This window comes from Denticeps clupeoides, chromosome 8 (assembly GCF_900700375.1).
Source record: "Denticeps clupeoides chromosome 8, fDenClu1.1, whole genome shotgun sequence".
In the NCBI taxonomy this organism is placed as follows: Eukaryota; Metazoa; Chordata; class Actinopteri; order Clupeiformes; family Denticipitidae; genus Denticeps; species Denticeps clupeoides.
In genome coordinates, this window is record NC_041714.1 from 21,107,860 (window position 1) to 21,126,011 (window position 18,152).

An 18,152-nucleotide genomic window follows, 5' to 3' on the forward strand; every position below is an offset into this window, starting at 1 on the left:
AGGACGGGCGCCGAACGCACCGGGTCTTTCGGGGTGTTCTTCATCTTCTCCTCTTTCTTATTAAACATTGGAGGAAGAAAAAAAAAAAGAACGAGAGCTTCAATAAATGGCAATGGTGGCAATGCAGGTAGTGACGGTGACTAAAGCCACAGCAGCCGGTGGCATTTTGACGGAGAGGGTGGGGGGGGAGAAAAAAAGAGAAAAGCACGAACACGGTGCGCTTTGGCACCGGCGGACGGGAAGGCGCGCCGTTTCCGGTCATGTCCTCCCGCAAGGCCGGCGACTCCGCTGTTCGCGTCCAATTTGGACTCGCCAAAAAAGGGAGTGGTTTCGACGGACGGCCCGGCGCCGGGCCTCCCGGACGACCTGCGGGCTCCCACGGCCCTCGAACACTGAAATATGCATGAGCCTCGCCAAAAAAAAAAAGCAGCCTCTCCGGCCAGGGAAGCGACGCCGCGTCATTGATATAAAAAAAAAAAAAAAAAAAAAAAATCACAAAAGCGACGACCACGTGTGTAGCCGGTACCTGGCGCGTTAAAAAAAAAAAAAAAAAAATTCCCCGTCACGTCCCAGGAAACGGAACCGTGGGCTTATTCGCGCATTTGCACGCCGCGTCCCCGCTCACTGTCGCCGGTCGACGTAAAACTCGAGTTTTAACTCGGAACGGAGGCGTCTCCTGCGGGTTCGGCTCTCGGTCCGGTCGCCTTTTTAAAAACCGGCGCGTCCTTGTCCGGAAGGACGACGGCCAGGCGAGCGACTACGACCGGCGAGAGGCGGCGCGGAGCGGCGTTAGCCTGCGAGCTAAAGGCGCCGGTTGTCGAGCGGCTGGAACCGTGATTCGCGCCGGCCTGTCCTGCCCCCCCCCCAGCCCGCCGGTACCTTTCGCCTCGCAGTCGGCGCAGTATTTGTTGTCCTCCTCGCGTAGCATTTTGGACAGAATGGCCTGGTGCTGCTCGTTGAGTTTCTGGGCCTTTTCTCGCTCCGACCGCGTCGTCATGTCGCCGTTGCGGCCTTCTCGTCGCCTCCTCCTTCTTCTCCAACGAAACCAAAAAAAAAAAAGGCCGAACGACCCGCCGCCGCCGCACTCGCTCTTCCCGAAACGCGTTCGAATTTGCTCGCGTTAACCGGAGACCATCCCCCGGCTTCACCGGAACACGCAGAGCCGCGGAGCGGACGGGCAGCGCGGAGGATCGCGGAGGGGCGGCGCACACCCGGAAGCGGAACACCGGCGACCTCGGCGTCGCTTAATGTGGCGTTTTAACGCGACGCATAAAAAGACACACACACACACACACCAACTCATACGTTACAATTTAATTTTTATTCATAATATCTGACGCCCCCCAGACACCCTTTGGGGGGAATTTTTACGTAACGTGTGACGCAAACGCTCCCGCCACGACACGCCACGTGGTCCTTGGACGATGACGTCAAATGCAGCAACGCGTCAGTATGTCAGTTCTCAAATTCACATTTTATTTGTCCCGTACACAGTCATACACGGCAAAATGCTTTTGCGACTGATATAGACCTCAATACTACAAATATTGCAAGTATTCAAGTGATATTTGCAATATTGAGGTCCATAGGTGTCTGGGAGGGGGGCGTCGAATATCATAAATAAATATTAAATTGTAATTTATAAATTGGGGTGTGGGGTTCTGACTGAGTTGGGAACTAGCTGTCAGATACGACATTACTAAATAAAATACATTTTATAATGATTTAAAATAAAAAAAAAACAGCTTGTTACTAAACTGGATGTCTTTTGAACGTTACATTGATCAGTTCATGAAACACAAATCTTGTAATCTCTGCTTCTAAATTCTTCCCTAGTTCGGTTTTAATATTATAACAGTTTGTAGGCTCTCACATTTGTTGGAATTACCATGAAACAAAGCAACAAGGATATTTCAGCAAAGTAAGATTTTATTTGTTTGTGACACCACAGATTCCACACATGATACATTTAATTTGCCACTGTAGCATTTTAATTACTTTCAAATACTTCTATTAATTGTATGTTTGTGAACACAATAATCGCGATCATCATTACAGGACATTCCGGGTTCAGGTCCACTGTGAGAAAAGCTAAATGGAAACGCTCCTGGCTGCGGTTTTCTTACCCAAAGTGCAGAATGTGGTGAGCACCTTTCCTGGAAAAACTCTCAGACGTCACCAATGCTGCTATAAAAAAAAAAAAAAAAAACACTAACAACTTTACTGATGACTGCAACATGACCAAGCACAAACCAAGGACGGAAGCAGACGCTGTTTTAAATTTATTCTGTTCAAAGGACGGCAACTCCAACTCAGGCCTAAAAGTCAATGCACCGGCCCTTTCTTTCCCAGTCTCCATATCGAGTTGGCTCCGGGCCTCTTGGTCCTCCTTTCTCTTTTGTGTAAGGGTTCACGTCATCTGGGAATCCTTTTAAAAAACAAATGAAATTTTATTTTTATTGTGTAAAGAGAGAGAATTATACCACTGCAAATCCACTGTGGATTTGGCGCGCTCACTACATGCTTGTGACTTGATGGCATAGTAATAAATAAAACCGAATAATAAATCCATATAAAAAAATGGACGAGGAAGCAGTAGAATTATTCTGAGAGCTGCCGAGTAACTTTTCAAATCAGGTTCGATATACAAAAAAAAAACTAGAAGTCTCCACTTTCACGAAGCCATGCACAACTTTGAATTTACACAAGAGCGTCGTTTTTTTTCGATCGCTGCAGCAGATAAATCGTGAAAACGCGAATCAATTCGGCAACAGCACTTTTGACGGTACGCGACGTTTCAAAATAAAAGCCCCAAACAGAAAGACGGGGGATGGTTTAACATTAATATCGCGCCTTTCGGGTGTGGTGGAACTACCTATGCAAATTCACTCTTGTGAAGGCCCTAGATAACGGGGTTCAGGGTTAGGTTTTAGGGTTTGGGGCATTTATTGTGAAAAGCTCCACACCAAACGCGAATATAACCGCGACTTTATTATTTCGCGTTTTCACAATTTATCGGCAGCAGCGATTGAAAAGCCAAAAAAAAATTCACAGACAATCATGACTCTGTAAAAATTTAGATTGATTTTTTTTGTTTTGTTCAACGAACAAAACAAAAAGATCCAGCGAAGGTCCACGAATGTCTCTCGAACACAGAAGCTCGTACTTTCAAGCACGTCCTTCGTCGCCGCCGTTTCTTTCTCGTCCACATCGAAGCGCCCCTGCGGGGTTTTGGCTTTCCGGAGCGGCTCCTTGTCCTCCGCGACGCGGCTGGTCGGCCTGGAACATGCTTTAACACGACACCGCGGACATGGACATGAAACGTTTATTAAGACCACGTGACACCCCGGCGGTCCCCAACGTCATGTCTAAACCGCGTACCTGGGAACGTCACCTTTGCAACGGCGCCTTTGGTTAATAAACGCCCTGTTGCGCACCACAGGGCCATCCCGACGCGGACGAAAACAGACCCGGACGCCCGAATTGTACGTACCAGCTGTCGCTCGGCGATGACGTCACTCGCGCCGTCGAGACGGCGGTCGCAGTGCCGCCTAGCGGCCAAGTCCAGAGTGAACGCAGGGCTCCCGCCGTGTTGTGCACATTTAACTCTTTTGACGAATATTACAATAAATAAATTTGCAGTCAGAATTCAATACACCAGCGAGTTCTGCCAACTGAGACGTCGATTTACAACGCAAGGAAATGAAGTGTGAAATAAAATGTACATTTACAGCTTTTGGCAGACGCAATGTAATCGGTGTAATTCATGGCTGTAATTGCCAGTACTCTGATAGTTACAGAATTCAACTCGATATAAGAAGACAACAGAGGCTTGTGAAATTGTCAAATTTAATAATATGCATCACAGTTCGTTGGCTCCTGTGAGGGGCTGGATGTAATTCTACGCCACATTCCTCTTCCTGGCGAGCCGGGCGCAGGCCCCTGCACGGCCCCACGGCCACATTCCCCGCGTTCGAACGTACTTCTACTGTACACAGGATACACATTCATCACACAGATCATTAATCAGACTTTCTGTCTTTTCTTTTGTGTGGGGGGGAGGCATTCGTGATGACATGTGTCTGGGGATGCAGTCCCGTTACGGCTTCCTTAATTTCTTTATACGACGTGGTAAGTGCATCGGTACAAAAGAAAATGACATAAGTACATGAAACACAACACTTGGATTAGATCAGAGCGTCTGTCGGGTGTGTTCGCGTGTTTATATAAATCTAAAACTAGATAGAAATCTATAGATTTTCTTCTTATCAAACCACTTGATCCTCACAGTGGTCGTGTGATTATTTAAAAGCCAGAGGCAGAAAAAGAAGAAGAAGGGAAAATGAAGGATAAAAAAAAAACAACAACATTGTTTAAGTGCTCAGTTACATGACAGGATTTGAGAGGAAGAAGGTAACAATGGGCCCCAGAAAAAGCTTTAAAGCTTCAAAATGATGCTGGGTGGATGAAGGGGAATTATATGAACACTCCTGCAAGTTCTGGAGCGGCTGGTGAAGATCTTGACTCTGTCCTGCGGAGGAGAATGCACAGTAACCTGCTAAAATATGAACATGGCCTTATTGATATGCTTCTGCATACATGTCCAGATTTCATAAGCTTTATCATTCCTCTTTCTTTTCTTTTTTTTAACTGTACAACCTTGTTTGTTAGATGTGCATTTTACACTTTCTGGCTTTTCTACTGGTTCTTACAAACATTATTTATGAGTTAATATGTGAGAAATCTCTGGGACAGCTGGAATTTTCCTCCTTCAACTCGAAGCTCTGTTGGTAGAAAACAGTTGGGAACATTTTTATAAAAGCAGTTCTGTTGTGGTCCGGGTTTATTCGCATGCCGACACGGCGCTGATCTTGGCCGTGTTCTCGGTCCAGGGCTGCAGGTTCTGCAGGGCGAACAGGGAGCTGTTGTGCAGGCAGATGGGGTCGGGGTTGGCCGGCTGGTGGACGCTCTTCTGGAAGGCCTCCTGCTGCAGCTGCATGAGGATGCGGTTCGCCTGCTGCCTCTCGGCCTCGCGCTCCTCCGCCGTCTGTCGCCTGGACGACAAATTTACACAGACATACACAACTAATCACAGCTGCAAAACGAATATAAGAAGACGACAGAATATACACAACCAGTCACAGCTGCAACACGAATATACACGACTAATCACAGCTGCAACACGAATATACACGACTAATCACAGCTGCAAAACGAATATAAGAAGACGACAGAATATACACGACTAATCACAGCTGCAACACGAATATACACGACTAATCACAGCTGCAACACGTATATACACGACTAATCACAGCTGCAAAACGAATATAAGAAGACGACACAATATACACGACTAATCACAGCTGCAACACGAATATAAGAAGACGACAGAATATACACGACTAATCACAGCTGCAACACGTATATACACGACTAATCACAGCTGCAAAACGAATATAAGAAGACGACAGAATATACATGACCAATCACAGCTGCAACACGAATATACACGACTAATCACAGCTGTAACACGAATATACACGACTAATCACAGCTGCAACATGTATATACACGACTAATCACAGCTGCAACACGTATATACACGACTAATCACAGCTGCAAAACGAATATAAGAAGACGACAGAATATACACGACCAATCACAGCTGCAACACGAATATACACGACTAATCACAGCTGCAACACGTATATACACGACTAATCACAGCTGCAAAACGAATATAAGAAGACGACACAATATACACGACTAATCACAGCTGCAACACGAATATAAGAAGACGACAGAATATACACGACTAATCACAGCTGCAACACGTATATACACGACTAATCACAGCTGCAAAACGAATATAAGAAGACGACAGAATATACATGACCAATCACAGCTGCAACACGAATATACACGACTAATCACAGCTGTAACACGAATATACACGACTAATCACAGCTGCAACATGTATATACACGACTAATCACAGCTGCAACACGTATATACACGACTAATCACAGCTGCAAAACGAATATAAGAAGACGACAGAATATACACGACCAATCACAGCTGCAACACGAATATACACGACTAATCACAGCTGCAACACGTATATACACGACTAATCACAGCTGCAAAACGAATATACACGACTAATCACAGCTGCAACACGAATATACACGACTAATCACAGCTGCAACACGTATATACACGACTAATCACAGCTGCAACACGTATATACACGACTAATCACAGCTGCAACACGTATATACACGACTAATCACAGCTGCAAAACGAATATAAGAAGACGACAGAATATACACAACCAATCACAGCTGCAACACGAATATACACGACTAATCACAGCTGCAACACGTATATACACGACTAATCACAGCTGCAAAACGAATATACACGACTAATCACAGCTGCAACACGTATATACACGACTAATCACAGCTGCAAAACGAATATACACGACTAATCACAGCTGCAAAACGAATATAAGAAGACGACAGAATATACACAACCAATCACAGCTGCAACACGAATATACACGACTAATCACAGCTGCAACACATATATACACAACTAATCACAGCTGCAAAACGAATATAAGAAGACGACAGAATATACACAACCAATCACAGCTGCAACACGAATATACACGACTAATCACAGCTGCAACACGTATATACACGACTAATCACAGCTGCAAAACGAATATAAGAAGACAACAGAATATACACAACCAATCACAGCTGCAACACGAATATACACGACTAATCACAGCTGCAACACGAATATACACGACTAATCACAGCTGCAAAATGAATATAAGAAGACGACAGAATATACACGACTAATCACAGCTGCAACACGAATATACACGACTAATCACAGCTGCAAAACGAATATAAGAAGACGACAGAATATACACGACTAATCACAGCTGCAACACGTATATACACGACTAATCACAGCTGCAACACGTATATACACATTTACATTTACGGCATTTGGCAGACGCCCTTATCCAGAGCGACTTACAACGTGCTTTCAAGTTACCATCGGTGAAGAGATCAATTCCGGTTCACTAGGACCCCAACTATGAATACATCTATTTTATTCCCTCTGTTGTAGATTCTGTACACAAAGTTCGACAACAAGAAAATTACAATTTAATCTAAATATTCTTTAAAGAGGAAGGTCTTCAGCTGTCGTTTGAAGGTGCTCAGTGACTGAGCTGTTCTGACCTCGAGGGGAAGATCATTCCACCACCGAGGGGCCAGGACGGAGAAGAGTCTAGATGAGTGTCTTCCTTTTACCTTCAGAGATGGAGGGACCAGGCGAGCAGTACTGGAGGCTCGGAGTATACGAGGTGCAGTGCGAGGTGTAAGACGACTAATCAAATCTGCAACACATATATACACGACTAATCACATCTGCAACACGTATGTACACGACTAATCACGGCTGCAACACGAATATACACAACTAATCACAACTGCAAGACAAATATATACGACTAATCACAGCTTCAAAACTAATATACACAACTAATCGCATCTGCAACACCTATATACACGATTAATCACAGCATCAACACGAATATACATGACTAATCACAGCTGCCACACGAATATACACGACTAAAATCAACTTCAACAGAAATATACGACTAATCACTGCTGCCACATGAATATACACGACTAATCACAGCTGCCACACAAATATACATGACTAATCACAGCTGCAACACGAATATACACGACTAATCACAGCTGCAACACGAATATACATGACTAATCACATCTGCAACACCTATATACAAGACTAATCACAGCTGCATCATGAATATACACGACTAATCACATCTGCAACACGTATATACACAACTAATCACAGCTGAAACACGAATATACACGACTAATCACATCTGCAACACGTATATACACGACTAATCACAGCTGCATCATGAATATACATGACTAATCACATCGGCAACACGTATATACATGACTAATCAAAGCTACAACATGTATATACACGACTAATCACAGCTGCAACACGAATATACACAACTAATCTAGGCTGCAACACAAATATACACGACTAATCACATCTGCAACACGTATATACACGACTAATCAAAGCTGCAACTCGAATATTCATGACTAATCCAAGCTTCAACACAAATATACACGACTAATCACAGCTGCCACACGAATATACACGACTAATCACATCTGCAACACATATATACACGACTAATCACATCTGCAACACGTATATACACGACTAATCACGGCTGCAACACGAATAAACACAACTAATCACAGCTGACATACGAATATACACGACTAATCACAACTTCAACACAAATATATATGACAAATCACAGCTGCCACATGAATATACACGACTAATCACAGCTGCCACACAAATATACACAACTAATCACAGCTGCAACACATATATACACGACTAATCACAGCTGCCACACAAATATACACGACTAATCACAGCTGCAACACAAATATATACGATGAATCACAGCTGCAACACAAATATACATGACTAATCACAGCTGTAACACAAACATACACGACTAATCACAACTGCCACACGAATACACACAACTAATCACAGCTGCAACACAAATATACACAACTAATCACAGCTGCCACACGAATACACACAACTAATCACAAATGCAACACAAATATACACGACTAATCACAGCTGCCACATCAATACACACAACTAATCACATCTGCAACACATATATACACGACTAATCACAGCTGTAACACGAATATACATGACTAATTCCAGTTGCCACACAAATATACATGACTAATCACAGCTGCAACACAAATGTACACGACTAATCACAACTGCAACACGAATGTACACTACTAATCACAACTTGAACACGAATATACATGACTAAGCACAACTGCAACACGAATATACATGACTAATCACAGCTGCCACACAAATATACACGAATAATCACAACTGCAACACGAATAGACATGACTAATCACAGCTGCTACACAAAAACATGACTAATAACAGCTGCAACATGAGTATACACGACTAATCACAACTGCAACACAAATATACACGACTAGTCACAACCGTTACATAAATATACACAACTAATCACAGCTGCAACACAAATTTACATGAAAAATCACACCTGCAACACAAATATACTCGACTAATCCCAGCTACAACACGAAAATACACCACTTATCACAGCTGCAACACGAATATACATGACTAATCGCAGCTGCAACACTAATTTACTCAATATTTAAAAACTAATCACAGCCACAGATACACAAAAATACACAAATATACACAACAAATTACAGAAACTGTTATACAAATGTACGCAAATAAACAAGACTAATTACAGCCACAGATACATAAATTTACACAATTTACTTAAGTATACACAACACATCACATCTTTTATACAAATATACACAACTAATCACAGCTGCTACACAAATTTACACAACATATATCAACCACGGTCACACATCTTATATGACTAATTACAGACATGGTTACACAAATTTACATGACTAATTAAAGGCAAGGTTACAAAACTTACTCAAATGTACACAACAAATTACAACCACGGTTGCACAACTTACTAAGTTTGCATGACTAATTACAGCCACGTTTACTCAAATTACACTTACTCAAATTTACAAGACTAAGTACTGCTGTTACACAACTTACACAAACATAACTAATTACAGACACAGTTATACATCTCACATAAATTTACACAATTAAATACAACCATGGTTACACAACTTGCTCAAATTTACACAACTTATTACAGGCATGGTTACACAAATTTACACAAATTCACACAACTAATTGCAACCACGGTTACACAACTTACACACATAATTAGACACGGATACACAACTTACATAACTAATTACAGACACAGATGTACATCTCACACAAATTTACACACTTAATTACGACCTCGGTAACTCATATTACTCAAATTTACACAACAAATTACTGCCGTTACAAAACCTACACAAATTTACACAACTAATTATTGCCATTACAAAACTTACTCCAGGTGAAACTCCAGATTACAGCAGTTACACAACTTATTCAGTGCCCAATTTACAGCTGTTAACAACGTATTCCAAATACACAACTAATTACCGCAGTTACACAATTTACTCCAGATACACAACTAATTACAGCAGTTACACAACTTACTCCAGCTGCACAACTAATTACAGCAGGTACACAACCTACTCCAGATACACAAATTACAGCAGTTAAACAACTTACTCCAGATACACAACTAATTACAGCAGTTACACAACCTACTCCAGATACACAAATTACAGCAGTTAAACAACTTACTCCAGATACACAACTTACACACATTTACTCAAATTACAGCAGTTACTCAACTTACCCCAGATACACAAATTACAGCAGTTACTCAACTTACTCCAGCTGCACAACTAATTTCAGCAGTTAAACAACTTACTCCAGATACACAATTTACACATATTTACTCAAATTACAGCAATTACTCAACTTACCCCAAACACACAAATTACAGCAGTTACTCAACTTACTCCAGCTTCACAGCTAATTACAGCAGTTAAACAACTGACTCCAGATACACAACTTACACATATTTACTCAAATTACAGCAGTTACTCAATTTACCCCAAAATACACAAATTACAGCAGTTACTCAACTTACTCCAGCTGCACAACTAATTACAGCAGTCAAAAAACTTACTCCAGATACACAACTTACACATATTTACTCAAAATTCAACAAATTACAGCAGTAACACCATTCACTCCAGTTACTCAAATTACAGCAGCTACACTATTTATTCCAGCTACACTATTTACTTTAGTTAAATCATTTATTCCAATTACACAATTTACTAACATTATTTATTTTAGTTACACTATGTATTTACACCAGCTTCACAATTTACTTTAGTTACACTATTTACACCAGCTATACAATTTATTCCAATTATGCAGTTCACTCCAGCTACATAAAATGTATTCATGTTACGCAGTTTACTCCAGATATACAATTTACTCCAGCTACACAAATGACAGCAGTTAAACTATTTACTACAGTTACATAATTTACTGCAGTGAAATAATTTACTCCAGTTACACAATTTATTCCAGTTATGCACTTTACTCCAGATACACAATTTACTCCAGCTACACAAATTACAGCAGTTAAACTATTTACTGCATTCACATAATTTACTGCAGTTAATTAATTTACTCCAGTTACACAATTTATTCCAATTACTCGGTTTACTCCAGCAACATAAAATTTATTCCAGCTACACAATTTACACATTACACAATTAACTCCAGTTATGCAGTTTACTCCTGATACACAAATTACAGCAGTTAATAATTTACAATTACACAATTTACTCCATATACACAATTTACAGCAGTCACACTTTTTATTTCAGTCAATCTATTTTTACCTACAGCTACACCGAAATAATTTAATCTGAGTGGAGAGTTAACACAACCAGAAGACCCAGGTTCGAATCCCACTTACTACCATTGTGTCCCTGAGCAAGACACTTAACCCTAAGTTGCTCCAGGGGGGGACTGTCCCTGTAACTACTGATTGTAAGTCACTCTGGATAAAGGCGTCTGGTAAATGCTGTAAATGTGAAGCAAAAAGGAAGGTGCCAGTAAATAAATTGTATTACGTATTATTATTATTAGTAGTAGTAGTAGTAGTATTGTTATTTGGTATTAATTATTGGAAAATCGGTATACATACACTGCTGTTTGCCAGGATTAAGGTTAGAAATTGGTTTCGTGTGGATGAGGAACAATTGTTTTGTGCGTTAAATAGACACCAAGTGAGTGAAAACTCCAGTTCAGACGTGTTCTTCATGTCTGTAAAATCCCCACATAACTTTTATCAACTACAATTAATGCCGTGCTCGTTAACGGCTGTCGCGTTAAAATATCCATCCGTTATTTCAATTAATTTAATAACTTGTCTATTCAAAGCTTGTCTATACGTCTATGGAGAGTTATATAATTTACTAATTAATAATAATTACGAATCATTCCTATCTGAATTGCTGCGTTCATGCGATATGAAAATAAAACCCCCCGAGCCGAGTTATGGTTTTTTTTTCTGGGAGATGAGCGAAGAACAGTGTGGTGGTTTTTACCTCCACTTGGTCCTCCGGTTCTGGAACCACGTCTTGACCTGCGCGTCCGTCATCTTGAGCGCCTTGGCCAGCGCCGCCCTCTCCGCGGACGCCAGGTACTTCTGGCGGTGGAAGCGCTTCTCCAGCTCGCAGACCTGCAGACGCGTGAACGACGTGCGCGGCTTCTTCTTCTTGGGCGGCGTGCGGTTCTGGTACGGGTGACCTACGCGGCGCGCAACAGTGAACGGTGAGAGGGCCACTGGAGGGGAGGGACGGGGACGGGGGGGACAGGGACAGGACGGGTTACGGGACGGGAGGCAGAGTTAGAGCAGCCAGCTGGGTTTCACGTTAACCGCAAAGAAATATCTGTGCTGAGGACCAATTTCTTCCCCCCTCAAAATTCATAAGAAATTATTCATTCAATCATTAATTCATTCGTCATTTCGCCCCAAAACACCATAAACATGTAGATATAAATAATAATCGTTAAATATGGTTGCATATTCGATTATCAAATTGTCCTTGAACGAAAGCATGGCAATGTAATTATTACGAATAATGTGTATAATAATAATTATTATTATTATTATAATAACAATAATCAGCACCCTGTAAACAACATTTCGTGGGAAAAAATCAGCTGCCTTTATCGACATTTGGATTATTGATTAGTATTGATTGGTCCCTGTGTACCTGTGAAGCGCTCCTTGGTGTATCTTCTGTTGCTCTCCATCCAGGGGAAGGTTAATCCTGCCGCGCCGCCGACGCTCGTCCCCGCGGGCCCGCCGCCGTTCAGCGGGGGCCGGTGCGCGGGCACGCGGATCACGCCGGCCGGGTTCATGCCGCCCCCGACGTAGCCGCCTCCGCCCCCGCCGCCGCCGCCGCCGCAGTAGGCGCCGCCGTAGCCGCCCGCCGCCGCGCCGTACGCGCCGCAGCCCAGGCCGTAGTCCAGCTCCTGCATCCGGGGACCGGGCAGCATGCAGCCGCCCTGCTCCGCGCCGCTCAGGATCTGCTCGATCCCGAAGCTGATCGCCTCGGCGTGCGCGCCCAGCGGGTCCATGGTGCGGCGCGCCGCGGGTCCGAGGCGCTCTCCGAGGCGCTGGCTGGAGCCTGGAGGACATCAATCAGGACGCCAAATGGGCTGGAGAGGCGCCGAGAGCCGATTGGCTGCAGACGCGACGACGCGCCCATCCCGCCGCGGTCAGGAGAGGGGACGAAACGTTCTATAACAATTAGTATTCGATGAAAAAAAGAAAAAAGGTTTTTAGTGCAAAACGAACAGAGCGTTTTATTTAACGGACAAAATATGACATAATAACTGGAACGAATAAAGCCAGAAAGTGACCATTTATTCCAGGACGCATCGTATTTTACTCCCTTTACCAACTGATCTCCACAAATGAGTCAATTCCCGCTTTTTAACGAAATAACGGGACTCTAAGACGTTAAAAGGGCCACAACAGTTTGGGACTTTTTGGAGGTTTTTAGGTTATAATCGAAACGCCTCGAAATAGTTAAAGGCAAATACGGATCAAGCATCATTTCTGAAGTGAAAACGGACGAACTGTTTGAATCAAATCGAAACTACTCGGAAGCGGCTGCAGATATTTCACAATTTGTTACATGAAGAAAAAATAAATAAAAATCTTAATTAAGTTTAATTTCTGTTGGTCCGGCTGACCTCTGACCTCGCCGTCATTTCGCCCCAAAATATCTTTATTGATTTGACAAGTCAACACACAAACACACTCGACATACAGACAGAAGAAGGCAATACTATATAATAAAGACCATCGAAAATAAATTATGAATAATTTATGAATAAAACAGACAAGAAACACATTTCTTCACATTTTATAAAACACACACGGAAGCGCCCGCTGAAGAATTCGAATCATATCGAATTAAGATTGCAATAATTAAACCATAACAACCACGATTACAGTAATAATTTATAGAAATATTCATAAAAACATTTACAGTCCTTTGCTGCTGTAGAAATGCACCATAATTTAGGAGTTTTGTCATGGCTTTATCTCCAGGCGTCAGCATCTGGTGAATTAAATCTAGATTTGTCTCGACCGGTTACAGCTTCACATTCGTCGCGCCCAACGAGGTCGTACTGAAACACCGAATCAATCCAACCAATTGACGCGCGACGTTTGATCGAGTAATTGAATGATTATAAGCGGCGAGTCGCTTTCTAATGAGTTCCCCTTGTAATAAAGGGAACGCGGCGGATCAATTGGAGCTTCGTCGGGAAGCGCGGTGATTAATGCCCTTCGTTCGAGGCCATTTTTATTACTACACCTCGCAGGGTGCGATGACGATAATAAATCAGCAACGAGCACGAATGATCCTCTTTTTTTTTATTTGCGGAGCATGCCGGGATGCGTGGCTTGCACCGACCGCATCGGAAATGGTTAAAGCGTCCCACTGCCGTGCCGTTCGAAGGCCGAGGCACCCAGAGGGGACGAGAGACGTGCCGTGACGTCACACCCCCGTCCCCAGGTGCAGTCTGGGGGAGCGAACTGGTGTATATCGCAGTAGGTCTGACAGTACTGTGCAAAAAAATTAGGCCACGATTAAAACGCAACTCTCAATTGGTTTAGGAAGGTAAAAGTGTAAAAGACACAATAAATACTGAATAAAAAAGTGAAAGTGGGAATAATGTTCATGTCGATATCTAGAGATGATCTTGAAGAAGCGGGCTGTCGGTCTATAAACTACAAGCAAAAGTCTTCAGATGGAGAGCAATATTTTACTACTGCACAGGACAGAACAACAGAGGAACCGAGTCAAGTTCTCCACTCACAGCGTGTCATTGTTTCAAGGAAATAAGGAAGTTCAGAAAAAAAAAAGCGGTACAGAAATCAACATTTGATCAGTGTTTGTTAAGTTAACGAAATTGCTTGCAGCTTAAGAGGTTTTGATTTCCCTGGTTTGTATTTGTGCTTAAGACTGCACAGCACACGGTGACACAACGAAATGTGTCCTCTGCCTTTAACCGTCACCCTTGGTGAGCAGTGGGCAGCCATGACAGTGTGCAGTGTGCGGAGACTCAGTGACACCACAGGGCAGTGGTGGCCTAGCGGTTAAGGAACCAGAAGGTTGCCGGTTCGAATTCCGAGCCACTGAGGTGCCACTGAGCACCGTCCCCACACACTGCTCCCCGGGCGCCTGTCATGGCTGCCCACTGCTCACTCAGGGTGATGGGTTAAATGCAGAGGACAAATTTCACTGTGTGCACCATGTGCTGTGCTGCTGTGTATCACATGTGACAATCACTTCACTTTAAAAAAAAAAACACTTCTGGAGGGAGAACCCCGCGGTCGTAGCCGCCCATTGGCTGCAGTCCCCGCTTCCTTAACCGCTAGGACTCAAAACTGTACCCAACACGAAATTTACTGCATGGTTGTCATCCATGCACATAATCAGCCCGGCGTCCTTCGCAGACAGAGAGATGACCACCGCCTTTAGGAAACAGTCGAAAAGCCACTTGTTTAAAAAGTATTTCAGACGAGTCCAAAACTAACACACACACACACACACACACACACACACACACACACACACACACACTCACAATAAAAAAAAAATCATCTTGCACATAACAATTCCTGAGAAGGTTCTATTCCTGACAAGTTGGGCCTTATCAGGGCTCCTAGTTTTGTAACCAAATCTATAGAAACCGAATGAGAATGGCTGGTGTCCTCCTCTTGTAAGTCTGCCAAGTAAAGTAAAGTAAAGTTTCTGCAGGTCCGTCTATGTCCTCGCGTGGGACGGCGTCCAAGCCTCACATAGTTTCCGCGGCCAGCGGGTCCAGTTCAGCGTCTTTAACCCCCCGCAGTACAACAGTCCGTACCGGGACTCCAAAGTCACAGGGGCAAGGGAACGAGGGGCAGGATGAGGGGTTGGTGACGTCCCCGGCTCGTCCCTCCAGGGCGGAAGCTGGATGTTTTCGGCCCTTTTCCGTTCGGCTCATTTCTTTCACGAATTGACGACTCCTTTTCACGCCCGCTCAGGGACGGCCTGTCTTTCGTCCAGTTAGGTTTCTAGGCCGACAGCGGGCTGATTTGGCCCAATGTTCTTCATCAGTAGGGTTCTCGCCGAGGGACCAAGAGGCGCAGGAACGTCGTGTTGCGTCTTCTGCTACCACCGAGCCGCTCGGCTGATGGGGCCAGTGATGAATCGCTTGTCGCCGTTTCATTACCACTCGGACCCTACAGTTTCATGCCACGCCCGTCTGCTAGCAAGTGGCCATGAACGTTCCACCAAGGATCCCGATACGCGGTCCGAAGTTATATACTTTTACGCTGAACATCTAGAGAAGAGACCGCAACGGGCGAGTTAAAGTGCGGATTTATGGACTCGTCCCCCTCACAACATCACGGCGCGAGGGGACGCCCGCAGCATGTGGACTCACTCGCGGCCTAATCGCGGCCCTGACACTTCTGGAGGGAGAACCCCGCGGCCCTGGCCGCCCATTGGCTGCAGGTCCCGCGCTCTGGAGTGCGGCCGCATCCTGTCGCCTGTGTTCTACCGGGAGGAGACGAGTGGGGCGGCCCCACTTCCCCTTTCCGCCCACGGCTTCGGGGAGCAGCTGGGAAATGTTCGCTTCAGTGAGATGGATGGACGCGTCCCACCGGCTACCGGGCATTTTGTGGGAGCGACCCCGCCCTCCCACTCCCCCAAACACACACTAGTTGTCTGTGCTCAATCAGAAGGGGAGACTTTCATTCTTCCTTCGCCCTTTACGGCCTTGAGAAAAGCCTCTCCTATCTTGGACCGGCAAATTTATAATACATCTTATAATGTTGAACCGAACGAGTGGGATCCGGTCTCACCAGAATGTAGAATTCAGTACAAATTGCCGGAATTACGCGTATTTGCAACATATTTTTTTCATGTGAATTAGTCTATTTAGTTGGTCTTTGTTGGATTTTGTCATTATTGTAAGTAATTCCTCTTGGATTTGTGATGGATGAGGAAGGTTTGCTCGCACAGAGGAGGCATGACTACTTTTAATGGGAAATAAATGAGAAAACAACGCACGTGCACACACATAATACTTATAAAAATACTTAAAATCACCCAAACACAAGCAGGATGAACCACAGCAAATGACGTTCCATAATATCCTAAAAAAAATGCAATTCCACAGGACTCCTATATGTTTTACTTTGATAATAAATGTACATATAATTTACAGATCTTGCGAAGCATATGAATCATACCAATACCTACTATACCTATACCAATGGCCACAGTAAAAAAAACCAAGCTCAATGTTAACTACATCTAAAGTGTAATGAATAAGGCTTAAGCACCAAATTTCATAATGTCGTGTGCTATTCTTTTTTCTCAGGTAATTGCCCAAATAAAATCACGTAGCGCAAAAAGACGCTGGCGCCATATATATTTAAACCATCTGAAGAATTTAACACCTGAGAGCGGCATTAATAACTTCTTCTATATTGCATAGGAAACAATAACGTGTGGCTTGCAAATTGCCTGCAATGAATCTTTATATTACAGTCTTTAATTGGCTTTATTACGTGATATCGGTGCCCCATCCGCTCTGAATACCTAAACAGCGGTTCATGCATATATGCATGACTCCACTCTTACTAAAGCAGCTGGTAATTTTTCATTACGGCCTTAACAAAAAAAAAAAAAAAAACATTCAGCATCTAGGAAGCGTAGGCAGCCGAAGCAGAAGGGAGTTAAAGGACGACATGGTCACCTCCCCCAGGAACCCCTTTAAGAACCCCAACACAAGGTAATGGGAGACCCCGGCGATCTGTCAGCACCAGGTGCCTTCAGCAGGTAGGGCTGGAGTTCGCGTTCGTCTCGCCGCCCTCCGCCCAATCATGCACTTGCTTGCACCAAAACAAACAGGTCCCCCGG

General features: G+C 43.7%; 3 protein-coding genes across 4 annotated transcripts in view; all 3 read right to left on the reverse strand.

Annotated features, from left to right (window-relative positions):
- LOC114795769 (stromal membrane-associated protein 1-like) overlaps nucleotides 1–1,197 on the reverse strand; it is a 34,779-nt gene extending 33,582 nt beyond the window's left edge. For both annotated transcript variants that reach the window (XM_028989394.1, XM_028989395.1), the window contains exon 1: nucleotides 880–1,197. In XM_028989394.1, the coding sequence (XP_028845227.1) occupies nucleotides 880–997 (118 nt within the window). In that variant the 5' untranslated portion in view covers nucleotides 998–1,197. The remainder of the gene's footprint in view (nucleotides 1–879) is intronic.
- A 714-nt stretch (nucleotides 1,198–1,911) lies between these two features.
- Nucleotides 1,912–3,507, reverse strand: sdhaf4 (succinate dehydrogenase complex assembly factor 4). The gene is made up of 3 exons (XM_028989939.1): nucleotides 3,382–3,507; nucleotides 3,167–3,289; nucleotides 1,912–2,428 (listed from the first exon to the last, which is right to left on the reverse strand). The coding sequence occupies exons 1-3, from the start codon at nucleotides 3,446–3,448 to the stop codon at nucleotides 2,319–2,321; spliced, it is 300 nt and encodes a 99-aa protein (XP_028845772.1). The 5' UTR covers nucleotides 3,449–3,507; the 3' UTR covers nucleotides 1,912–2,318.
- A 1,336-nt stretch (nucleotides 3,508–4,843) lies between these two features.
- On the reverse strand, nucleotides 4,844–13,302 carry tlx1 (T cell leukemia homeobox 1). Its single transcript, XM_028989787.1, has 3 exons — nucleotides 12,936–13,302; nucleotides 12,264–12,465; nucleotides 4,844–5,054 (listed from the first exon to the last, which is right to left on the reverse strand). The coding sequence occupies exons 1-3, from the start codon at nucleotides 13,300–13,302 to the stop codon at nucleotides 4,844–4,846; spliced, it is 780 nt and encodes a 259-aa protein (XP_028845620.1).
- Nucleotides 13,303–18,152: the final 4,850 nt, after the last annotated feature.